We start from the raw sequence: 24,827 nt of genomic DNA, 5'->3' as shown, positions 1-24,827 counted from the left end.
CAGCGCCACTCCTCGGAGACCACAGAGAGAGAGAGCTTCTCGCAGTTTTTCTGGTCCTTAAATACATTGTCATAGAGGCATTACCAGCTTCTCTAATTGGCTTAGCAGCATGCCTCTTCTCAGAGCCAGCCAGCGGTTAGTTTTGCCAGGCACGGGAGAAGCTTTCAGCAGCTCTTCCCAGAAAATCACTTCCGTGACTGGCCTTCTCCCTCTTCACCAAAAATCAAGCCCTATGAAAACTACCACATTCATGAACTGCCGTGTCAGTTTCTGTAACTTACTGGAGAGATCGGGGAAGTACCAGCTGTGCACCAAGGATTTTTACAGACTGGCAGGCTTACATTTCATGTGCATTATCCAGTGGGAGAGGAAGGAAGCATTCACAGAGTACTGCAATAGACAGCTTTGCATTTGTAAGGGTTTGGCGATGCTTTTGGGTTAGTGATCTGTGTTCACTATGGAAGGAATATGGATCTCAGCCCCGACGAGCCTTAATTGTGGCTTTAACTAACCTCAGGTACCATGGAGTCTGCATTCATCAACTAAAATCCAGAACCTAAAATCTTTTGCCTCTTTTCTCCTCTTGGTAGAATATGGGGCTGTAGTGCTCTTTGGATTTTACTCTTTGGATTTTAGCTCAGTCTTGTTCGACTCAGCATGTGATTATGTTTTTTGTCTTGCCTGACTTCTCGACTTGAATTGCCATATTCTCCTGGTTTGTCTTTCTCAAAATTTTTATTTCAGCAGATGTGGTGGTAGACAGTTCAGATTTGCTAATGCTTTCTTAATCTGTAATATGTTGTTCCTAAATGTTTGTTAGAGCGATACTCAGTATAGATGGTACTATGATAAGTGGTAATATTATTACTTTTTGGTTTTTTCTAGGACCTAAAAAATGGGACACGATGTCGAGGAAAGACATTAAAAAATGGAGGAGAAAATTGACGGTATTTAATAGTGCAGTCCTACATAGTGCAGCCAAATGCAGCAATATTTCTTTATGGATGTATAGATAGATAGATTATATTCTAATCTTGCCGTGCTACAGAATATTTTCAGAGGTATTGAAGAGGTCAACATCTGCTTTACAATAGAGTTTTAGGATAGTTTAATATGTTTCCGATGCATTAGGCTAAAATAGATGACCATTTATCAGTGGCTAGCACCACTTGTAAACCTGGAGAGATTTTTTTTTTTTTTTTTTCAGTTGCTGTCTGTTGGGAATGTGTATTTTTGGAACTCGTCAGAATGTGTTCCGTGCAGTTAATGCATTGAATCAATTTATCTTTGTTCAGGCAGTCAGCTCTTTGATTCTGCAGAGGTTTCTGGTTTCATCTTTAGTTTCTTTTTCTTTCCCTGTGAAATAATGCCAGATTAATTAAAGAATCTTTGCAGTCTCACCAGTCAGTGTGTCAGGTAAACCCATGGCCTGTATGGCGTGCCCTGGCAGTAACACAGAAGCCGTTCTGAACCCCACAGAGTGGGAGCATGAGGAATGAAATTCACTCTGAGGCAACATGAGTGGATTTAATGGAGACCAAAAAGAGGCTGTATTTAGGGTTCCCTTTCCACTCCTGGTAATGCCTCGTGCACAGTCTGCTGCTGCCCAAGTTTCCCAGCCTAATCCATAAAAGACTGTGAGGGAAATTCTCTGTCTTGGCCTCTTCTGTGGGCCCAGGTATGTTCTTGCAGGGACTTTAGCAGCAAGAGTAAGGGAAAAAGTGAATGATCAGGTAAGTTTTACTAGGTACTTGTGGCTTTTCTGGTTAGGCCAGGGGAAACCTGAGAAAATTGAATGGCCTTGTAGATGTGGGCTATGCCAAAGTAACTAAAGACGATGGCTATAATTATTTTGCTGTTCTTTTAATCATTCTGACTTTTTTTTTTTTTTTTTTTTTTTTTTTTTTTTTTTTAATTGCAGCAGATTAGTCCAAGGCCAAGGAGCACAGGTAGGGGTTTTTTGTTTTTTTTTTTAAATATCTATTGCAAATTATCTTAAGCCAAGAGTCTTGACTTTAAGGATGGTGTTCAGGTTCATGCTAAAGCCTTTAGGATACTCATTGGTTTTTGTGTGAGAAACCGTCTAATAAGTCATCAGCACTTACGTTCATAAGGATTCAGAAATGTCATCTAAAGTGTTCAAGATGAAATACATTATATTTCATGCTGCTATCAAAACCAGCTGATCAATTGATAGGCACCCCTTATCAATTAATCAAAGAGTTTTTTGTTGCATTGTCAGTTTTGCCAGGTAATCATTGAATCTTAAAGATTCCAAGCCTGACTTGCGTGGACATAGTGGTGAAATATGAATGTTGTTAGCTTTTTGAAAATTACTAGGTAAGTGGGCATGTTAAAAAATAGGTACTAAATTAATCTCATGAAGTTGCATAATGGGCTGTCCATAATTTAGCAGATTATTCAGCGTAGTCAATGAATCAGCATGTCTCCAGGAAAAAGTAGCATACAGTTACTTTATTGGGAATCGCTTGCAGAATAGAAATCAAAGCATGTCTGTAAGTCAGAGTGTAGATATGATACTACTTGGACGGGATGTGTGACATCTGGACATTTTTCTGAAAAGGAGCTATATGTTCCAGTAAAATATATCTCTCCAGTGGGATAAATGATGGGGGAGAAAATTTTCCAGTGTAGTAGAGTGGATCACACAGAATCGCTAGACTGGGAGAGACCTTCAAGCTCATTGGGTCCAACACCTCAGCTAAGTTGTGGCACCGAGTGCCACGTCCAGTCTTTTTTAAACACATCCAGGGATGGTGACTCCACCACCTCCCTGAGCAGACCATTCCAGTACTTTGCCACTCTTCCCGTAAAAATCTCTTTCCTGATATCCCACCTGTATTTCCCTTGATGTAGCTTGAGACCGGGTCCTCTGGTTCTGTCCTTTGCTGCCTGGAGAGAGAGACCAACCCCCACCTGGCTCCAGCCACCTTTCAGGAAGTTGTAGAGAGTGATAAGGTCACCCCTGAGTCTCCTTTTCTCCAGGCTAAACACCCCCAGCTCCCTCAGTCACTCCTCACAGGGTTTGTGTTCCAAGCCCCTCAGCAGCCTCGTTGCCTCCTCTGGATGCGCTCCAGTGTCTCCAGGTCCTTCCCAAACTGAGGGGCCCAGAACTGGACACAGCACTCGAGGTGTGGCCTCAACCAGTGCCAAGTACAGGGGAAGAATGACCTCCCTGCTCCTGCTGGCCACACTGTTTCTGACACAGGCCAGGATGCTTTTGGCCTTCTTGGTCTCCAGGGCGCACTGCTGGCTCGTGTTCATGTTCTCCAGTACCCCCAGGTGCCTTTCTGCCTGGGCACTGTCCAGCCACTCTGTCCCCAGCCTGTAGCGTTGCAGGGGGTTATTGTGGCCAAAATGCCACCGTGCCACCTTCACAAAACGAAGGTATGTTGGGCTCTGTTCTCTCAACGTTGTGTAGTTGGGTTTTTTTGGTGTTACAAGTGACATTCGTCTGAGAAACTTTTTTTTGGAGCACCAGAGGACAAAGCACTGCCTCGCACCGGTCTTCCTCCACAGCACTGCCAAAAGCTTTACGGTGGTCAGATACAGGCTTTGAATCACCCTAAGAAATCTAAATGTAGAGCTGGAAAATAAGGGTCTGGTACAAAAGGTTTCAGATGGTCCTGACCTTTACCTCTTGTTCCATTTGGCTAATGGGGCAAAGTAGTACAAAGCTGTGGCTATTAGTCTCTGATAAAACAGGGAAAGAAGGTTAAGGTTTCTTTCAAGGAAACAGTATTTAAAATTATTTAGAATAAATATTTTGCTAATCTTTGCAAATCTACTTCATGGTCTGAATATCCTAGAAGCTCTTAAGAAGTAGAGTTTACGTTGTTGTCTTAAATGCTAGAAAGTCTTGATCTTATCAATTTTAAGTTTAGTGTGCTCCATTTCAGATGACCATGGAAGGCAGAACAATGGATAATATGTGTTTTTGCAGCTTCTAATGTTACCTGAGAAAAAAAAAGTATTACTTTATTTCAAGTCATCCTAGGGAAGAAATTTCTAACTAAGTATTAAAGTTGGGTGAACAGCTTTCTTAGAAAAAAACGTAAGCCTTCCATAGATTTGTGTTTTTATATGTATATTTACATATAAATCTCACAGAATCTCACAGATTTTTTCCAGCTTAAGAAAACCATGCTTTGCTCTGGCTTTGTTCAATTGAAACACAAGGACCCACGAAGCCATTTGAACTGTCTGGTTGTGGTTATTGTTAGCCTTAAAAAAAGCCATACACCTTAAACCCTCAACCCAAAAAAGATCCATCTGTCTGTGGATTATTAAAGCTTGTGGACGGATTTTACTTACTCACTCACTCTTAAGTAGGCTGAAGTGTTTTAAATTAGGATACATAAAGGTTTGTGCTATTAAGTCTAGACATTAAACATTAAACAAACACCTATCAATGGACCCCTCCCCTTAGAATATAACTAGTGTTGTTTATTCCAACTCGCAATTCTGCATTTTGCTAGATTTGAGTTTTCCTATTTGGGTGGCATGTCCAGCACCCTCATCAAGTTTTGCTGATTCAAGTGACAGTCCTTTGAGTGCTGGGCTTTTTTTTTTTTTTTTTTTTTGGTTTTTGTTTTTGGTTTTTGTTTTTGTTGGTTTTTTTTCCCATATATGGCAGGTCTCAGTGAGGGAGGACCAGGTATGTTAAATTTCAGCCTCCCACAGAAGTGAAATTTTTGTCATATATTGACTGCTTAAATTGGCTTTTTTTTTCCTTGAGAGTCTTTTGGGAACAAAATGTGCTTTGTGTGGTGTTTCATAGGCCTTGCTCAGTAAGGGATTTCAACTGGACGCTACTTTGTTCTTCTAAGGCCCTCTGTTCCCAATCCAGATAGGTTTGGAAGAGGCACTCTTCGGCTTCTAAAAGAATTTGTTGTTAAGGAAGCATTACAGTAGTGTTTTGCAAAATAATGAGGATTAATTTCCAGAGACGGTTACAGCCTTAATCCAGAGCCTTCTAGTTATATGCTTGTTGAATTTTATGAGAGAATGGTTCTATAGCCACCGGTTGGAAAATTGTGCTTTAACTAATTATCAGTGCTCTGTGTCCAAACTTGGGGGGATCATGGCAGGTTTTTTACAGGACTTGTCCTGTGCACTTTTATGGTTATATACTTGATTTAAGTAAATAACAGAAGAGGGAATACCCTTTGTTAACACTCAGATGACAGCAGGTAGGGTTGGCCACTGAGAAAGGTGTCTGACAAATTTGGGCTAAAAGTTAAAGTAAAATTTCTTCAATTTCATGCCAAGAAGTTGAAAGTAATAGACTTATTTTGGAATACTCAAATGCTGAAGAGATAATTTTTGAAAGCTGCTTGAGCCAACCAAGGGTATCACACCCCGCTGTAAAAACAGCACACACAATGCGTGAAGGTATGCACAAGTGCCTTGAACGTGAAGCACACAAAACAGGTTTTCTGCGCTGTTCAACAGTGATAAAAAGTGTGCTGGAGTACTTCGGTTTGTGTTTCATTATGGTGTGATTGGCCAGAGTGAGTCAGAAAAAAAACCCAATTACTAGAGCCACTGGTGATAGGATGTAAATAGAGGGGGAAAAGAAAAGAAATTGAAAACAAAAATAGCAAGAGAGGCTAAATATTATGAAAGTAATAGAACTTTTTTTCCCCTCCCATCATGCTACGAAATATCAGAGAAGCAGAGCCGTGATTTTGAAGATAAGCACTCAGCAGCACACCAGGTATGGGTGCCACCTTGCATCTGTTTTCATGGAGGGTTCCAGGCCAGGCTGGGTGAGGCTTTGAGCAACGTGGCCATCACAGAGGGGTTGGTACTAGATGGTTTTTGAGGTCCCTTCCGACCCCAACCATCCTACCTCGGCCTCTTTGGGGAAATGTATTTATGTAGTCAAAAGCTAAGAAATCGTTTATGAGCAGGTGGTGCTGTACCACGATATCTGTACTGGATTGCGGCTGTATTATTAGGGTTTTTTTGAAGGGGGGGAGAGAGCAGTTGGATATAGGCTCTTTCACCGGCAAGTGCCTTTCTAGTTAGGCATATATGTGGGCCTAACTTTTTAAATTACTGTTTGTAAAATCTGTGTAGTCTAGAACAGCTTCTTTTGACTCAAAGTAAGTTTGTGACTAGACTTGTTAATAAAAATGGTGTGATTTGGTCAGAATTTGTGGAATACAACTGCGTTTGTTTCACTCCCACCACTCTGCAAAGAACTGAGCAAGTAGTGAAAGCAAAAAATTCTATGGGCTAATTAATATAGCTTAAGCTACCAGGCTTTAAAATTCTTTTCATGTGCTTTTAAGGAGTCTTCTGAGAACTCTGGGGCAGATACATCTGATACAGGTGGGTTTTTTTATTTCCTACTTATCTAACCTTTATTTAACTTGGTTGAGAAAAGGGAAGATAGCGAGGTTTTGACCTTGTATTCCCGAGTAATTATTTGATTGTCTTAATTAGTGGGAGCTGCCTTTGACTTTTTTTCATATTTATAACTAGTACTGTTCAGCATTTTTGATCCTGAGCAAATGCAAACTTCCAGTGTTTTTCAGAGATTCAGCTATGGCTTGGAAGTAGCCAGCAGTAATGGCTGAAAGAGCAGTTGCAGTAAAGTATATAGGTATTTCATTCTGGTATGAAATTAGCTTGTTCATCTACATAGCTGCCTCTAAGGCTGGCAATTACTTCCCTGTTGAGGGGAATGTTTCCTACTGTCATTGGAGAGGATAGCTTCAAATAAGCATTTGAATGATAAAGTAATTTCTGCCAATTTAGAAAGCACGCCATTTTTCTCAAACTGCTCGATGAAAGCTAGGATCACTATTTCAGAGGCACCTGTAGCTCGGCTTCTGTAAGTTCCTTTGCCTTTTGCACTTGTGGGATAAATGAGTGAAGTGCTTCAGACTCTGGTATTTTCATAGCAGCATGCAGTAAAATGATCATGCGCTTCTCTGCCTCCTCTTACGAATGGTCTGCGAAGAGGCTGGTGAGGATTTGTAGAAACCTCTGTGAGTTCCAGCTATCTCCAAATCCTGTAAGATGTAGAAATTAGATTCTTAGGGATATGGGATTGGATTCCTCACATAAAAATTGAGTGCACTGTGGTGCTTGGGATGTGGGGTGTTTTGGCTTGTGGTAATTTGGGTGGGTGTTTCCAGGGCTTTTTTTCTTGGTTGGCATTTGGTGGTTTTTTTGAGGTATAAAAGCTTGCCGATAGGGCGCGCTAACTTAAGGAAAGCAATCTGTCTTTAGCTGTTTTAGCTACATCTTTAGTTTTGGCAGGCGTTTTCCATTTTTAGTATCCATACAGAATACGTCACACTTTTCAGGGAAGGCAGAGTTTCTTCCTGGTGTTAGCCACTGGTTTTGTGTTGAAAGTGTGCAAAGCTTGTCTACAGCAGGTAAAAGTCAAGTGGAGCGGCTCTCACCTGGGCCTGCAAGTGTGATTCTGTCCTTAATAGGGAAAGTTACTAGGGTTGCCCTCTTGCTTTCTCAGAAAGTGGCATGGCAGAGTATATCTAACAGTTACTTGTATCTAGCAGGATCCTATCCCAGAAGACTGAATTAACTTGGAGAAAGGGATAAATAAGTTATAGCTTAGGGAATGATAGTGTTTTGGATGCACCTCCTGTGAAGTGGCTTTCTGTAATAAAGGTCATATTTTTAAGAGAGAAAGGTGGAAGTTTTCTTTTTTCCTCTCTGTTCTGCCTTTGAGGTGCAAAGGTGTTACTGAATTTCCCTTTTGGCCTTTAGGACCAAACTTTTAGATTCCCTGGAGAAAATACTTTTCTTTTTCCCTTCTGTGCTGGTGCCCACTGCTAATTACTGAAGTTCCAGTGATTTGAAAGTATGATTGCCAGCACACGTTGAAGGTATACTGAAATTCGATTTTTGAGGACTGACAATTAGAAGAATTTTCCACTTGTGTACAGATCAACTCATGCTTTGATGCAAGCTGTTTTTAAATAATTTATTAGTTGGTGTGATGGAGTCAACGCCTCCATGACACAGGAGTTGTTCCCTTTATCTCAAGAACTGCCCATTTGTGTAGCAGTCCAGTCTGTTCATCTTGGTGAACATTTGGGAAGCAGTCTGACCGGTTTGTGCCCAGTTGTGCTGGAGGAAGAAGATTGTATGGCAGGAAGGGTAATAACAAATTAAGAGTAGCATGACGAGGCAGTGATGTGGTAGCATCATAGCCAAGATTTTTTTTCACTCGCGATTTCTCCTCTCCTTTTTCCTTCCCCTCTGGTGAGTGCAGGGAAGTTTAGAAATCAGGGCTGAAAATGCACCATATATTTTATGCTCATGGATGACTGATTTTAGCTAAAGATGAATTGGAAGGTCTGGCTACATCAAGAGAAAAAATATTTTGTTGCATTTCATTCACAAAACCACCCACAGAATAACTAAAACCGAGGTAAAAGATTCTGTCTTGTTGTTTCATATTCTCAAGTCTGCCTTATTTCTCACTTTGTCAATCCTAAGGCGGTCTTGACAACAGGAAGCTACCAGGAGGAAGCATGAGAGAAAGTCCTTGCTATCTTTGTTGGGATATTTAGGAATATAGCGGGGATTGTGCATTAATGATTAATGAATCTTAGAGAGCCACAAAAGAAAGAGCTTTAAAAATATTTTACTCTCTGAAATGTTGAATATAAATCGTGAAGAACGGATGGCAAACAGGTTTTCTTTACCCCTCTTTGCTCCACTGAAGTCATCGATGGAGCCACAAACCATGCTTTTCAATTGGAATTGAAATGCAAACGTAATACAGTTAAAGTCATGGCGTAGGAAACTCTTTTCTAGAATGAAAACAGTGTAGTTGATAACTTGCACAGTGTGTGTTTAAAAGCATTTCTGGTTTGAGTTCAGCTGTGTTTTACTTAATATTTGCCTTCAAATTGCAGGTGGAGAAAGTGGTGCCGTAGCCTCAGTAGGAAGAAAATTTGGAGGAATTTGTCTCAAGGTAAGAATTTTGGGTGTCTAATAGAAGGTAACGATTCAACAGAAACTATTAACTCTTTGAATGGTTTACGCATGCCTGATGAGCTGATGCAGTCAGCGGAAGACTTGCTATCGTCTGCCTCTTAGTGCACATTTTTGGCAAGTGAGTGGTTCAATAAAAAGCGTCCCAGAGACCAGTGACAAGTGATGTTATTGTCTTGCTAGAATACCAGTGGGCCAGAGGAAGCCTTACAATGTGCTGCATCAACAGGCAGCCCTGAGAAAGGCTTTTTTATAGGTAAGGAAAAAGAGGAACCAGATGGATCATAAGGTGAAAGCACCTAGAAAAAAGAATGGTCATTCACCTGAGAGTCTAGCATAAATAGGTAACATGATTTGAAGCAAATGGTAAATGTGCAATAATGGCTGCTATCACAAAAGCAGGCTGGAATCTTCTGCTGTTACTTCCCAGACTAGACTATGGTCAGGACTAGCCAGACTCTTTCCAGGGTTGAGGAAAAATACGACACGCACTTTGTGTGTGCAGCCATTTTAATCCTGTGTTCTGCTTGCTCCAATAGCATTGCCAAAAATGGGATTTACTTTCCTTACTTGTCTAGCACTGTGCTGGTGTCCTCTCTCTGACAGCAGCTAACACAGTCTGCTTCAGAAAGTGACAGTTTGACTAATGGATTGCCTTTACTTACAAAACTCTCTTAGGTTTGACATTGAGGGTCGTTGCAGAGTAGGCCTTAATTTGTATATGACTTCTCATGGGATGTTAAGAGTACGAGTAGAGATTTGCAGCTGTAATTATCAGAGCTTTGTAACCATTTTTCATTTTTTCGCTTTTCTTTATTTGTGTGGGTGTATGTTGGTTTGTTGGTTTCTATCAGAGGATCTTTAAGGCAGTGTGTGCTGTTCCCTGAATAGTCTTGTTTATTATCCCTTATTATTTATCTTCACATGTAGTTCCTTCTTGGGATTTATGGGGGCGGGGGAGGTGGGGAGGCAGATTTTTGCCTAAAATGTATACATTAAAAATAAGTGTATGCAGGTTGCAGATCCTGATCTGAAGAACACTAGTTGGCAGTAAATCAGTTATAAATCAGAATAATCAGTTTGGAGTTGCCTGTGCCAATAATTTCTAAGTGTTTTAATAATTTTGTTTTCCTCTAAGAATCTGAATGTAGATGATGGACAAATCCTAGAGAAAAAAATAGTTCCAGTGGATGTGATATTACAAGGTGATGAGAGAAATTATCCCAAATGGATAACGGTAAGATATTTCTCCTATTCTAAGTTATTAGCTAGTTAGAATAAAATGAAAGCTCTTTAACTGGGTAGCAGTTAAATGAATTCTAACACAGCTTCTCTGTGGTTCTCCCATTGTTCTTCTACTTGATGTCTGTGTAGATATTGTAGGATCTTGGCGTTTTTACAGCTATGATATGTAAGAAAAGGGGCAAATGTTTTTAAATTTCATTTTTTCGTTTTTTTCTTTTACTTTTATATGTAGTTCTTGGAACCCTGATGTGCCGGTTGATCTTTTGAGCTGCCAGTTTTCCTAACAGTCTAAATCTGAGTTTTGTAGAGGCTCAAAGAAAAAGAATTAGCTCTGGTTTTATTTCGGGGGCGAGGAAGTTCAGTGGTGAAGTGTCGGGATACAGCTTCTCTTTTCTGCTGGAGCTGCCAGAGATGTGTAGATTACTGAAGTGCGTGTGTGTAGATATATATCCCTGGATAAATTCTTATATTTGGAGTAGGGATTAATACATGACATACGATGTATAAGTTGAAAAAATTATGAATAGCTTTCCAAGAATAAAAACTAAAATCTTCCTACTTTCTAAACCTTCGTACTGAAGCCTTAGACTAGATGTTTTCCACGTTGTCTGAACTTGGCTGAGCCCTTAAAGACCATAACTGTACATGACCCCGAACAGCAAGAGGCAAGGAGGTCACAACTAAGGTTTTGATGATGTCTTTTAACATGCAAAAAACTCAGGTGGTTTGATTGTTTTTTTCTTTCTTTGTTTTTCAGATTACAACTCCACGTTCATCAAAAAGTCGTCATTCAACTTCGCCAGGGCAAGAACAGCTTGGTACAATTAAGTCTTTTGTCTGTTGGTCAAGTGTACTTGTTTAAAATGTGGATTTATTAAAATTTTTTAGAAAAAATATTTCATTTTTGGGGAGGTTTTGGCTTTGTATCCCCATATAATTACTTGACTGCTTTAATGAGCCGGCACAGATTTTCAGTGGTGTTTTGTAGTATTTTGATCTGGTACTATTCAGCATTTTTGCTTCCTGAGCAAATGAAAACTTCCAGTGTTTTTCATAGATTCAGCTATGGCTTGGAAGTAGCTAGCATTAATGGCTGAAAGAGAATTTGGAGGAATGTATATAGTTAGCTTGGGGTTTAAGTATTCTGGTATGAAATTAGCTTGTTCATCTACAGAGCTGCCTCTAAGGCTGGCAATTACTTCCCTGTTGAGGGGGAAATGATTCCTACTGTCATTGGAGAGCATAAATTCAAATAAGCATTTGAATGATAAAGTAATTTCTGCCAATTTAGAAAGCACGCCATTTTTCTTGACCTGCTCAGTGAAAGCCAGGAAAGTTATTTCTCGGCCCCGTGGTTCCTTGCCGCGCCGCACGGGCCCGCAGCATGGCCCTGCAGGCTCCACCAGTAAATGGAGCAGCGCCACTCCTCGGAGACCACAGAGAGAGAGAGCTTCTCGCAGTTTTTCTGGTCCTTAAATACATTGTCATAGAGGCATTACCAGCTTCTCTAATTGGCTTAGCAGCATGCCTCTTCTCAGAGCCAGCCAGCGGTTAGTTTTGCCAGGCACGGGAGAAGCTTTCAGCAGCTCTTCCCAGAAAATCACTTCCGTGACTGGCCTTCTCCCTCTTCACCAAAAATCAAGCCCTATGAAAACTACCACATTCATGAACTGCCGTGTCAGTTTCTGTAACTTACTGGAGAGATCGGGGAAGTACCAGCTGTGCACCAAGGATTTTTACAGACTGGCAGGCTTACATTTCATGTGCATTATCCAGTGGGAGAGGAAGGAAGCATTCACAGAGTACTGCAATAGACAGCTTTGCATTTGTAAGGGTTTGGCGATGCTTTTGGGTTAGTGATCTGTGTTCACTATGGAAGGAATATGGATCTCAGCCCCGACGAGCCTTAATTGTGGCTTTAACTAACCTCAGGTACCATGGAGTCTGCATTCATCAACTAAAATCCAGAACCTAAAATCTTTTGCCTCTTTTCTCCTCTTGGTAGAATATGGGGCTGTAGTGCTCTTTGGATTTTACTCTTTGGATTTTAGCTCAGTCTTGTTCGACTCAGCATGTGATTATGTTTTTTGTCTTGCCTGACTTCTCGACTTGAATTGCCATATTCTCCTGGTTTGTCTTTCTCAAAATTTTTATTTCAGCAGATGTGGTGGTAGACAGTTCAGATTTGCTAATGCTTTCTTAATCTGTAATATGTTGTTCCTAAATGTTTGTTAGAGCGATACTCAGTATAGATGGTACTATGATAAGTGGTAATATTATTACTTTTTGGTTTTTTCTAGGACCTAAAAAATGGGACACGATGTCGAGGAAAGACATTAAAAAATGGAGGAGAAAATTGACGGTATTTAATAGTGCAGTCCTACATAGTGCAGCCAAATGCAGCAATATTTCTTTATGGATGTATAGATAGATAGATTATATTCTAATCTTGCCGTGCTACAGAATATTTTCAGAGGTATTGAAGAGGTCAACATCTGCTTTACAATAGAGTTTTAGGATAGTTTAATATGTTTCCGATGCATTAGGCTAAAATAGATGACCATTTATCAGTGGCTAGCACCACTTGTAAACCTGGAGAGATTTTTTTTTTTTTTTTTTCAGTTGCTGTCTGTTGGGAATGTGTATTTTTGGAACTCGTCAGAATGTGTTCCGTGCAGTTAATGCATTGAATCAATTTATCTTTGTTCAGGCAGTCAGCTCTTTGATTCTGCAGAGGTTTCTGGTTTCATCTTTAGTTTCTTTTTCTTTCCCTGTGAAATAATGCCAGATTAATTAAAGAATCTTTGCAGTCTCACCAGTCAGTGTGTCAGGTAAACCCATGGCCTGTATGGCGTGCCCTGGCAGTAACACAGAAGCCGTTCTGAACCCCACAGAGTGGGAGCATGAGGAATGAAATTCACTCTGAGGCAACATGAGTGGATTTAATGGAGACCAAAAAGAGGCTGTATTTAGGGTTCCCTTTCCACTCCTGGTAATGCCTCGTGCACAGTCTGCTGCTGCCCAAGTTTCCCAGCCTAATCCATAAAAGACTGTGAGGGAAATTCTCTGTCTTGGCCTCTTCTGTGGGCCCAGGTATGTTCTTGCAGGGACTTTAGCAGCAAGAGTAAGGGAAAAAGTGAATGATCAGGTAAGTTTTACTAGGTACTTGTGGCTTTTCTGGTTAGGCCAGGGGAAACCTGAGAAAATTGAATGGCCTTGTAGATGTGGGCTATGCCAAAGTAACTAAAGACGATGGCTATAATTATTTTGCTGTTCTTTTAATCATTCTGACTTTTTTTTTTTTTTTTTTTTTTTTTTTTTTTTTTTTAATTGCAGCAGATTAGTCCAAGGCCAAGGAGCACAGGTAGGGGTTTTTTGTTTTTTTTTTTAAATATCTATTGCAAATTATCTTAAGCCAAGAGTCTTGACTTTAAGGATGGTGTTCAGGTTCATGCTAAAGCCTTTAGGATACTCATTGGTTTTTGTGTGAGAAACCGTCTAATAAGTCATCAGCACTTACGTTCATAAGGATTCAGAAATGTCATCTAAAGTGTTCAAGATGAAATACATTATATTTCATGCTGCTATCAAAACCAGCTGATCAATTGATAGGCACCCCTTATCAATTAATCAAAGAGTTTTTTGTTGCATTGTCAGTTTTGCCAGGTAATCATTGAATCTTAAAGATTCCAAGCCTGACTTGCGTGGACATAGTGGTGAAATATGAATGTTGTTAGCTTTTTGAAAATTACTAGGTAAGTGGGCATGTTAAAAAATAGGTACTAAATTAATCTCATGAAGTTGCATAATGGGCTGTCCATAATTTAGCAGATTATTCAGCGTAGTCAATGAATCAGCATGTCTCCAGGAAAAAGTAGCATACAGTTACTTTATTGGGAATCGCTTGCAGAATAGAAATCAAAGCATGTCTGTAAGTCAGAGTGTAGATATGATACTACTTGGACGGGATGTGTGACATCTGGACATTTTTCTGAAAAGGAGCTATATGTTCCAGTAAAATATATCTCTCCAGTGGGATAAATGATGGGGGAGAAAATTTTCCAGTGTAGTAGAGTGGATCACACAGAATCGCTAGACTGGGAGAGACCTTCAAGCTCATTGGGTCCAACACCTCAGCTAAGTTGTGGCACCGAGTGCCACGTCCAGTCTTTTTTAAACACATCCAGGGATGGTGACTCCACCACCTCCCTGAGCAGACCATTCCAGTACTTTGCCACTCTTCCCGTAAAAATCTCTTTCCTGATATCCCACCTGTATTTCCCTTGATGTAGCTTGAGACCGGGTCCTCTGGTTCTGTCCTTTGCTGCCTGGAGAGAGAGACCAACCCCCACCTGGCTCCAGCCACCTTTCAGGAAGTTGTAGAGAGTGATAAGGTCACCCCTGAGTCTCCTTTTCTCCAGGCTAAACACCCCCAGCTCCCTCAGTCACTCCTCACAGGGTTTGTGTTCCAAGCCCCTCAGCAGCCTCGTTGCCTCCTCTGGATGCGCTCCAGTGTCTCCAGGTCCTTCCCAAACTGAGGGGCCCAGAACTGGACACAGCACTCGAGGTGTGGCCTCAACCAGTGCCAAGTACAGGGGAAGAATGACCTCCCTGCTCCTGCTGGCCACACTGTTTCTGACACAGGCCAGGATGCTTTTGGCCTTCTTGGTCTCCAGGGCGCACTGCTGGCTCGTGTTCATGTTCTCCAGTACCCCCAGGTGCCTTTCTGCCTGGGCACTGTCCAGCCACTCTGTCCCCAGCCTGTAGCGTTGCAGGGGGTTATTGTGGCCAAAATGCCACCGTGCCACCTTCACAAAACGAAGGTATGTTGGGCTCTGTTCTCTCAACGTTGTGTAGTTGGGTTTTTTTGGTGTTACAAGTGACATTCGTCTGAGAAACTTTTTTTTGGAGCACCAGAGGACAAAGCACTGCCTCGCACCGGTCTTCCTCCACAGCACTGCCAAAAGCTTTACGGTGGTCAGATACAGGCTTTGAATCACCCTAAGAAATCTAAATGTAGAGCTGGAAAATAAGGGTCTGGTACAAAAGGTTTCAGATGGTCCTGACCTTTACCTCTTGTTCCATTTGGCTAATGGGGCAAAGTAGTACAAAGCTGTGGCTATTAGTCTCTGATAAAACAGGGAAAGAAGGTTAAGGTTTCTTTCAAGGAAACAGTATTTAAAATTATTTAGAATAAATATTTTGCTAATCTTTGCAAATCTACTTCATGGTCTGAATATCCTAGAAGCTCTTAAGAAGTAGAGTTTACGTTGTTGTCTTAAATGCTAGAAAGTCTTGATCTTATCAATTTTAAGTTTAGTGTGCTCCATTTCAGATGACCATGGAAGGCAGAACAATGGATAATATGTGTTTTTGCAGCTTCTAATGTTACCTGAGAAAAAAAAAGTATTACTTTATTTCAAGTCATCCTAGGGAAGAAATTTCTAACTAAGTATTAAAGTTGGGTGAACAGCTTTCTTAGAAAAAAACGTAAGCCTTCCATAGATTTGTGTTTTTATATGTATATTTACATATAAATCTCACAGAATCTCACAGATTTTTTCCAGCTTAAGAAAACCATGCTTTGCTCTGGCTTTGTTCAATTGAAACACAAGGACCCACGAAGCCATTTGAACTGTCTGGTTGTGGTTATTGTTAGCCTTAAAAAAAGCCATACACCTTAAACCCTCAACCCAAAAAAGATCCATCTGTCTGTGGATTATTAAAGCTTGTGGACGGATTTTACTTACTCACTCACTCTTAAGTAGGCTGAAGTGTTTTAAATTAGGATACATAAAGGTTTGTGCTATTAAGTCTAGACATTAAACATTAAACAAACACCTATCAATGGACCCCTCCCCTTAGAATATAACTAGTGTTGTTTATTCCAACTCGCAATTCTGCATTTTGCTAGATTTGAGTTTTCCTATTTGGGTGGCATGTCCAGCACCCTCATCAAGTTTTGCTGATTCAAGTGACAGTCCTTTGAGTGCTGGGCTTTTTTTTTTTTTTTTTTTTTGGTTTTTGTTTTTGGTTTTTGTTTTTGTTGGTTTTTTTTCCCATATATGGCAGGTCTCAGTGAGGGAGGACCAGGTATGTTAAATTTCAGCCTCCCACAGAAGTGAAATTTTTGTCATATATTGACTGCTTAAATTGGCTTTTTTTTTCCTTGAGAGTCTTTTGGGAACAAAATGTGCTTTGTGTGGTGTTTCATAGGCCTTGCTCAGTAAGGGATTTCAACTGGACGCTACTTTGTTCTTCTAAGGCCCTCTGTTCCCAATCCAGATAGGTTTGGAAGAGGCACTCTTCGGCTTCTAAAAGAATTTGTTGTTAAGGAAGCATTACAGTAGTGTTTTGCAAAATAATGAGGATTAATTTCCAGAGACGGTTACAGCCTTAATCCAGAGCCTTCTAGTTATATGCTTGTTGAATTTTATGAGAGAATGGTTCTATAGCCACCGGTTGGAAAATTGTGCTTTAACTAATTATCAGTGCTCTGTGTCCAAACTTGGGGGGATCATGGCAGGTTTTTTACAGGACTTGTCCTGTGCACTTTTATGGTTATATACTTGATTTAAGTAAATAACAGAAGAGGGAATACCCTTTGTTAACACTCAGATGACAGCAGGTAGGGTTGGCCACTGAGAAAGGTGTCTGACAAATTTGGGCTAAAAGTTAAAGTAAAATTTCTTCAATTTCATGCCAAGAAGTTGAAAGTAATAGACTTATTTTGGAATACTCAAATGCTGAAGAGATAATTTTTGAAAGCTGCTTGAGCCAACCAAGGGTATCACACCCCGCTGTAAAAACAGCACACACAATGCGTGAAGGTATGCACAAGTGCCTTGAACGTGAAGCACACAAAACAGGTTTTCTGCGCTGTTCAACAGTGATAAAAAGTGTGCTGGAGTACTTCGGTTTGTGTTTCATTATGGTGTGATTGGCCAGAGTGAGTCAGAAAAAAAACCCAATTACTAGAGCCACTGGTGATAGGATGTAAATAGAGGGGGAAAAGAAAAGAAATTGAAAACAAAAATAGCAAGAGAGGCTAAATATTATGAAAGTAATAGAACTTTTTTTCCCCTCCCATCATGCTACGAAATATCAGAGAAGCAGAGCCGTGATTTTGAAGATAAGCACTCAGCAGCACACCAGGTATGGGTGCCACCTTGCATCTGTTTTCATGGAGGGTTCCAGGCCAGGCTGGGTGAGGCTTTGAGCAACGTGGCCATCACAGAGGGGTTGGTACTAGATGGTTTTTGAGGTCCCTTCCGACCCCAACCATCCTACCTCGGCCTCTTTGGGGAAATGTATTTATGTAGTCAAAAGCTAAGAAATCGTTTATGAGCAGGTGGTGCTGTACCACGATATCTGTACTGGATTGCGGCTGTATTATTAGGGTTTTTTTGAAGGGGGGGAGAGAGCAGTTGGATATAGGCTCTTTCACCGGCAAGTGCCTTTCTAGTTAGGCATATATGTGGGCCTAACTTTTTAAATTACTGTTTGTAAAATCTGTGTAGTCTAGAACAGCTTCTTTTGACTCAAAGTAAGTTTGTGACTAGACTTGTTAATAAAAATGGTGTGATTTGGTCAGAATTTGTGGAATACAACTGCGTTTGTTTCACTCCCACCACTCTGCAAAGAACTGAGCAAGTAGTGAAAGCAAAAAATTCTATGGGCTAATTAATATAGCTTAAGCTACCAGGCTTTAAAATTCTTTTCATGTGCTTTTAAGGAGTCTTCTGAGAACTCTGGGGCAGATACATCTGATACAGGTGGGTTTTTTTATTTCCTACTTATCTAACCTTTATTTAACTTGGTTGAGAAAAGGGAAGATAGCGAGGTTTTGACCTTGTATTCCCGAGTAATTATTTGATTGTCTTAATTAGTGGGAGCTGCCTTTGACTTTTTTTCATATTTATAACTAGTACTGTTCAGCATTTTTGATCCTGAGCAAATGCAAACTTCCAGTGTTTTTCAGAGATTCAGCTATGGCTTGGAAGTAGCCAGCAGTAATGGCTGAAAGAGCAGTTGCAGTAAAGTATATAGGTATTTCATTCTGGTATGAAATTAGCTTGTTCATCTACATAGCTGCCTCTAAGGCTGGCAATTACTTCCCTGTTGAGGGGAATGTTTCCTACTGTCATTGGAGAGGATAGCTTCAAATAAGCATTTGAATGATAAAGTAATTTCTGCCAATTTAGAAAGCACGCCATTTTTCTCAAACTGCTCGATGAAAGCTAGGATCACTATTTCAGAGGCACCTGTAGCTCGGCTTCTGTAAGTTCCTTTGCCTTTTGCACTTGTGGGATAAATGAGTGAAGTGCTTCAGACTCTGGTATTTTCATAGCAGCATGCAGTAAAATGATCATGCGCTTCTCTGCCTCCTCTTACGAATGGTCTGCGAAGAGGCTGGTGAGGATTTGTAGAAACCTCTGTGAGTTCCAGCTATCTCCAAATCCTGTAAGATGTAGAAATTAGATTCTTAGGGATATGGGATTGGATTCCTCACATAAAAATTGAGTGCACTGTGGTGCTTGGGATGTGGGGTGTTTTGGCTTGTGGTAATTTGGGTGGGTGTTTCCAGGGCTTTTTTTCTTGGTTGGCATTTGGTGGTTTTTTTGAGGTATAAAAGCTTGCCGATAGGGCGCGCTAACTTAAGGAAAGCAATCTGTCTTTAGCTGTTTTAGCTACATCTTTAGTTTTGGCAGGCGTTTTCCATTTTTAGTATCCATACAGAATACGTCACACTTTTCAGGGAAGGCAGAGTTTCTTCCTGGTGTTAGCCACTGGTTTTGTGTTGAAAGTGTGCAAAGCTTGTCTACAGCAGGTAAAAGTCAAGTGGAGCGGCTCTCACCTGGGCCTGCAAGTGTGATTCTGTCCTTAATAGGGAAAGTTACTAGGGTTGCCCTCTTGCTTTCTCAGAAAGTGGCATGGCAGAGTATATCTAACAGTTACTTGTATCTAGCAGGATCCTATCCCAGAAGACTGAATTAACTTGGAGAAAGGGATAAATAAGTTATAGCTTAGGGAATGATAGTGTTTTGGATGCACCTCCTGTGAAGTGGCTTTCTGTAATAAAGGTCATATTTTTAAGAGAGAAAGGTGGAAGTTTTCTTTTTTCCTCTCTGTTCTGCCTTTGAGGTGCAAAGGTGTTACTGAATTTCCCTTTTGGCCTTTAGGACCAAACTTTTAGATTCCCTGGAGAAAATACTTTTCTTTTTCCCTTCTGTGCTGGTGCCCACTGCTAATTACTGAAGTTCCAGTGATTTGAAAGTATGATTGCCAGCACACGTTGAAGGTATACTGAAATTCGATTTTTGAGGACTGACAATTAGAAGAATTTTCCACTTGTGTACAGATCAACTCATGCTTTGATGCAAGCTGTTTTTAAATAATTTATTAGTTGGTGTGATGGAGTCAACGCCTCCATGACACAGGAGTTGTTCCCTTTATCTCAAGAACTGCCCATTTGTGTAGCAGTCCAGTCTGTTCATCTTGGTGAACATTTGGGAAGCAGTCTGACCGGTTTGTGCCCAGTTGTGCTGGAGGAAGAAGATTGTATGGCAGGAAGGGTAATAACAAATTAAGAGTAGCATGACGAGGCAGTGATGTGGTAGCATCATAGCCAAGATTTTTTTTCACTCGCGATTTCTCCTCTCCTTTTTCCTTCCCCTCTGGTGAGTGCAGGGAAGTTTAGAAATCAGGGCTGAAAATGCACCATATATTTTATGCTCATGGATGACTGATTTTAGCTAAAGATGAATTGGAAGGTCTGGCTACATCAAGAGAAAAAATATTTTGTTGCATTTCATTCACAAAACCACCCACAGAATAACTAAAACCGAGGTAAAAGATTCTGTCTTGTTGTTTCATATTCTCAAGTCTGCCTTATTTCTCACTTTGTCAATCCTAAGGCGGTCTTGACAACAGGAAGCTACCAGGAGGAAGCATGAGAGAAAGTCCTTGCTATCTTTGTTGGGATATTTAGGAATATAGCGGGGATTGTGCATTAATGATTAATGAATCTTAGAGAGCCACAAAAGAAAGAGCTTTAAAAATATTTTACTCTCTGAAATGTTGAATATAAATCGTGAAGAACGGATGGCAAACAGGTTTTCTTTACCCCTCTTTGCTCCACTGAAGTCATCGATGGAGCCACAAACCATGCTTTTCAATTGGAATTGAAATGCAAACGTAATACAGTTAAAGTCATGGCGTAGGAAACTCTTTTCTAGAATGAAAACAGTGTAGTTGATAACTTGCACAGTGTGTGTTTAAAAGCATTTCTGGTTTGAGTTCAGCTGTGTTTTACTTAATATTTGCCTTCAAATTGCAGGTGGAGAAAGTGGTGCCGTAGCCTCAGTAGGAAGAAAATTTGGAGGAATTTGTCTCAAGGTAAGAATTTTGGGTGTCTAATAGAAGGTAACGATTCAACAGAAACTATTAACTCTTTGAATGGTTTACGCATGCCTGATGAGCTGATGCAGTCAGCGGAAGACTTGCTATCGTCTGCCTCTTAGTGCACATTTTTGGCAAGTGAGTGGTTCAATAAAAAGCGTCCCAGAGACCAGTGACAAGTGATGTTATTGTCTTGCTAGAATACCAGTGGGCCAGAGGAAGCCTTACAATGTGCTGCATCAACAGGCAGCCCTGAGAAAGGCTTTTTTATAGGTAAGGAAAAAGAGGAACCAGATGGATCATAAGGTGAAAGCACCTAGAAAAAAGAATGGTCATTCACCTGAGAGTCTAGCATAAATAGGTAACATGATTTGAAGCAAATGGTAAATGTGCAATAATGGCTGCTATCACAAAAGCAGGCTGGAATCTTCTGCTGTTACTTCCCAGACTAGACTATGGTCAGGACTAGCCAGACTCTTTCCAGGGTTGAGGAAAAATACGACACGCACTTTGTGTGTGCAGCCATTTTAATCCTGTGTTCTGCTTGCTCCAATAGCATTGCCAAAAATGGGATTTACTTTCCTTACTTGTCTAGCACTGTGCTGGTGTCCTCTCTCTGACAGCAGCTAACACAGTCTGCTTCAGAAAGTGACAGTTTGACTAATGGATTGCCTTTACTTACAAAACTCTCTTAGGTTTGACATTGAGGGTCGTTGCAGAGTAGGCCTTAATTTGTATATGACTTCTCATGGGATGTTAAGAATACGAGTAGAGATTTGCAGCTGTAATTATCAGAGCTTTGTAACCATTTTTCATTTTTTCGCTTTTCTTTATTTGTGTGGGTGTATGTTGGTTTGTTGGTTTCTATCAGAGGATCTTTAAGGCAGTGTGTGCTGTTCCCTGAATAGTCTTGTTTATTATCCCTTATTATTTATCTTCACATGTAGTTCCTTCTTGGGATTTATGGGGGCGGGGGAGGTGGGGAGGCAGATTTTTGCCTAAAATGTATACATTAAAAATAAGTGTATGCAGGTTGCAGATCCTGATCTGAAGAACACTAGTTGGCAGTAAATCAGTTATAAATCAGAATAATCAGTTTGGAGTTGCCTGTGCCAATAATTTCTAAGTGTTTTAATAATTTTGTTTTCCTCTAAGAATCTGAATGTAGATGATGGACAAATCCTAGAGAAAAAAATAGTTCCAGTGGATGTGATATTACAAGGTGATGAGAGAAATTATCCCAAATGGATAACGGTAAGATATTTCTCCTATTCTAAGTTATTAGCTAGTTAGAATAAAATGAAAGCTCTTTAACTGGGTAGCAGTTAAATGAATTCTAACACAGCTTCTCTGTGGTTCTCCCATTGTTCTTCTACTTGATGTCTGTGTAGATATTGTAGGATCTTGGCGTTTTTACAGCTATGATATGTAAGAAAAGGGGCAAATGTTTTTAAATTTCATTTTTTCGTTTTTTTCTTTTACTTTTATATGTAGTTCTTGGAACCCTGATGTGCCGGTTGATCTTTTGAGCTGCCAGTTTTCCTAACAGTCTAAATCTGAGTTTTGTAGAGGCTCAAAGAAAAAGAATTAGCTCTGGTTTTATTTCGGGGGCGAGGAAGTTCAGTGGTGAAGTGTCGGGATACAGCTTCTCTTTTCTGCTGGAGCTGCCAGAGATGTGTAGATTACTGAAGTGCGTGTGTGTAGATATATATCCCTGGATAAATTCTTATATTTGGAGTAGGGATTAATACATGACATACGATGTATAAGTTGAAAAAATTATGAATAGCTTTCCAAGAATAAAAACTAAAATCTTCCTACTTTCTAAACCTTCGTACTGAAGCCTTAGACTAGATGTTTTCCACGTTGTCTGAACTTGGCTGAGCCCTTAAAGACCATAACTGTACATGACCCCGAACAGCAAGAGGCAAGGAGGTCACAACTAAGGTTTTGATGATGTCTTTTAACATGCAAAAAACTCAGGTGGTTTGATTGTTTTTTTCTTTCTTTGTTTTTCAGATTACAACTCCACGTTCATCAAAAAGTCGTCATTCAACTTCGCCAGGGCAAGAACAGCTTGGTACAATTAAGTCTTTTGTCTGTTGGTCAAGTGTACTTGTTTAAAATGTGGATTTATTAAAATTTTTTAGAAAAAATATTTCATTTTTGGGGAGGTTTTGGCTTTGTATCCCCATATAATTACTTGACTGCTTTAATGAGCCGGCACAGATTTTCAGTGGTGTTTTGTAGTATTTTGATCTGGTACTATTCAGCATTTTTGCTTCCTGAGCAAATGAAAACTTCCAGTGTTTTTCATAGATTCAGCTATGGCTTGGAAGTAGCTAGCATTAATGGCTGAAAGAGAATTTGGAGGAATGTATATAGTTAGCTTGGGGTTTAAGTATTCTGGTATGAAATTAGCTTGTTCATCTACAGAGCTGCCTCTAAGGCTGGCAATTACTTCCCTGTTGAGGGGGAAATGATTCCTACTGTCATTGGAGAGCATAAATTCAAATAAGCATTTGAATGATAAAGTAATTTCTGCCAATTTAGAAAGCACGCCATTTTTCTTGACCTGCTCAGTGAAAGCCAGGAAAGTTATTTCTCGGCCCCGTGGTTCCTTGCCGCGCCGCACGGGCCCGCAGCATGGCCCTGCAGGCTCCACCAGTAAATGGAGCAGCGCCACTCCTCGGAGACCACAGAGAGAGAGAGCTTCTCGCAGTTTTTCTGGTCCTTAAATACATTGTCATAGAGGCATTACCAGCTTCTCTAATTGGCTTAGCAGCATGCCTCTTCTCAGAGCCAGCCAGCGGTTAGTTTTGCCAGGCACGGGAGAAGCTTTCAGCAGCTCTTCCCAGAAAATCACTTCCGTGACTGGCCTTCTCCCTCTTCACCAAAAATCAAGCCCTATGAAAACTACCACATTCATGAACTGCCGTGTCAGTTTCTGTAACTTACTGGAGAGATCGGGGAAGTACCAGCTGTGCACCAAGGATTTTTACAGACTGGCAGGCTTACATTTCATGTGCATTATCCAGTGGGAGAGGAAGGAAGCATTCACAGAGTACTGCAATAGACAGCTTTGCATTTGTAAGGGTTTGGCGATGCTTTTGGGTTAGTGATCTGTGTTCACTATGGAAGGAATATGGATCTCAGCCCCGACGAGCCTTAATTGTGGCTTTAACTAACCTCAGGTACCATGGAGTCTGCATTCATCAACTAAAATCCAGAACCTAAAATCTTTTGCCTCTTTTCTCCTCTTGGTAGAATATGGGGCTGTAGTGCTCTTTGGATTTTACTCTTTGGATTTTAGCTCAGTCTTGTTCGACTCAGCATGTGATTATGTTTTTTGTCTTGCCTGACTTCTCGACTTGAATTGCCATATTCTCCTGGTTTGTCTTTCTCAAAATTTTTATTTCAGCAGATGTGGTGGTAGACAGTTCAGATTTGCTAATGCTTTCTTAATCTGTAATATGTTGTTCCTAAATGTTTGTTAGAGCGATACTCAGTATAGATGGTACTATGATAAGTGGTAATATTATTACTTTTTGGTTTTTTCTAGGACCTAAAAAATGGGACACGATGTCGAGGAAAGACATTAAAAAATGGAGGAGAAAATTGACGGTATTTAATAGTGCAGTCCTACATAGTGCAGCCAAATGCAGCAATATTTCTTTATGGATGTATAGATAGATAGATTATATTCTAATCTTGCCGTGCTACAGAATATTTTCAGAGGTATTGAAGAGGTCAACATCTGCTTTACAATAGAGTTTTAGGATAGTTTAATATGTTTCCGATGCATTAGGCTAAAATAGATGACCATTTATCAGTGGCTAGCACCACTTGTAAACCTGGAGAGATTTTTTTTTTTTTTTTTTCAGTTGCTGTCTGTTGGGAATGTGTATTTTTGGAACTCGTCAGAATGTGTTCCGTGCAGTTAATGCATTGAATCAATTTATCTTTGTTCAGGCAGTCAGCTCTTTGATTCTGCAGAGGTTTCTGGTTTCATCTTTAGTTTCTTTTTCTTTCCCTGTGAAATAATGCCAGATTAATTAAAGAATCTTTGCAGTCTCACCAGTCAGTGTGTCAGGTAAACCCATGGCCTGTATGGCATGCCCTGGCAGTAACACAGAAGCCGTTCTGAACCCCACAGAGTGGGAGCATGAGGAATGAAA

The 24,827-nt window shown here is 40.4% G+C and overlaps 1 protein-coding gene across 14 annotated transcripts in view; it reads left to right on the top strand.

Moving 5' to 3' along the window:
- The window catches only part of LOC132322721 (uncharacterized), a 54,214-nt gene that overhangs the window by 13,930 nt on the left and 15,457 nt on the right, over positions 1-24,827 (top strand). For 8 of the 14 annotated variants that reach the window (XM_059837505.1, XM_059837504.1, XM_059837436.1 and 5 more), the window contains 15 exons: positions 886-947; positions 1,922-1,949; positions 5,694-5,740; positions 6,321-6,360; positions 8,925-8,983; positions 10,142-10,240; positions 11,006-11,066; positions 12,549-12,610; positions 13,585-13,612; positions 17,357-17,403; positions 17,984-18,023; positions 20,588-20,646; positions 21,805-21,903; positions 22,669-22,729; positions 24,212-24,273. In XM_059837505.1, coding sequence (XP_059693488.1) covers positions 886-947; positions 1,922-1,949; positions 5,694-5,740; positions 6,321-6,360; positions 8,925-8,983; positions 10,142-10,240; positions 11,006-11,066; positions 12,549-12,610; positions 13,585-13,612; positions 17,357-17,403; positions 17,984-18,023; positions 20,588-20,646; positions 21,805-21,903; positions 22,669-22,729; positions 24,212-24,273 — 854 coding nt within the window. The remainder of the gene's footprint in view (positions 1-885; positions 948-1,921; positions 1,950-5,693; positions 5,741-6,320; positions 6,361-8,924; positions 8,984-10,141; positions 10,241-11,005; positions 11,067-12,548; positions 12,611-13,584; positions 13,613-17,356; positions 17,404-17,983; positions 18,024-20,587; positions 20,647-21,804; positions 21,904-22,668; positions 22,730-24,211; positions 24,274-24,827) is intronic. The other 6 variants (XM_059837441.1, XM_059837455.1, XM_059837508.1 and 3 more) reach the window with 6 other exon arrangements.

This window comes from Haemorhous mexicanus, chromosome 2, assembly GCF_027477595.1.
Source record: "Haemorhous mexicanus isolate bHaeMex1 chromosome 2, bHaeMex1.pri, whole genome shotgun sequence".
Classification (NCBI taxonomy): Eukaryota; Metazoa; Chordata; class Aves; order Passeriformes; family Fringillidae; genus Haemorhous; species Haemorhous mexicanus.
This window is presented reverse-complemented; position numbering and strand designations above follow the sequence as displayed.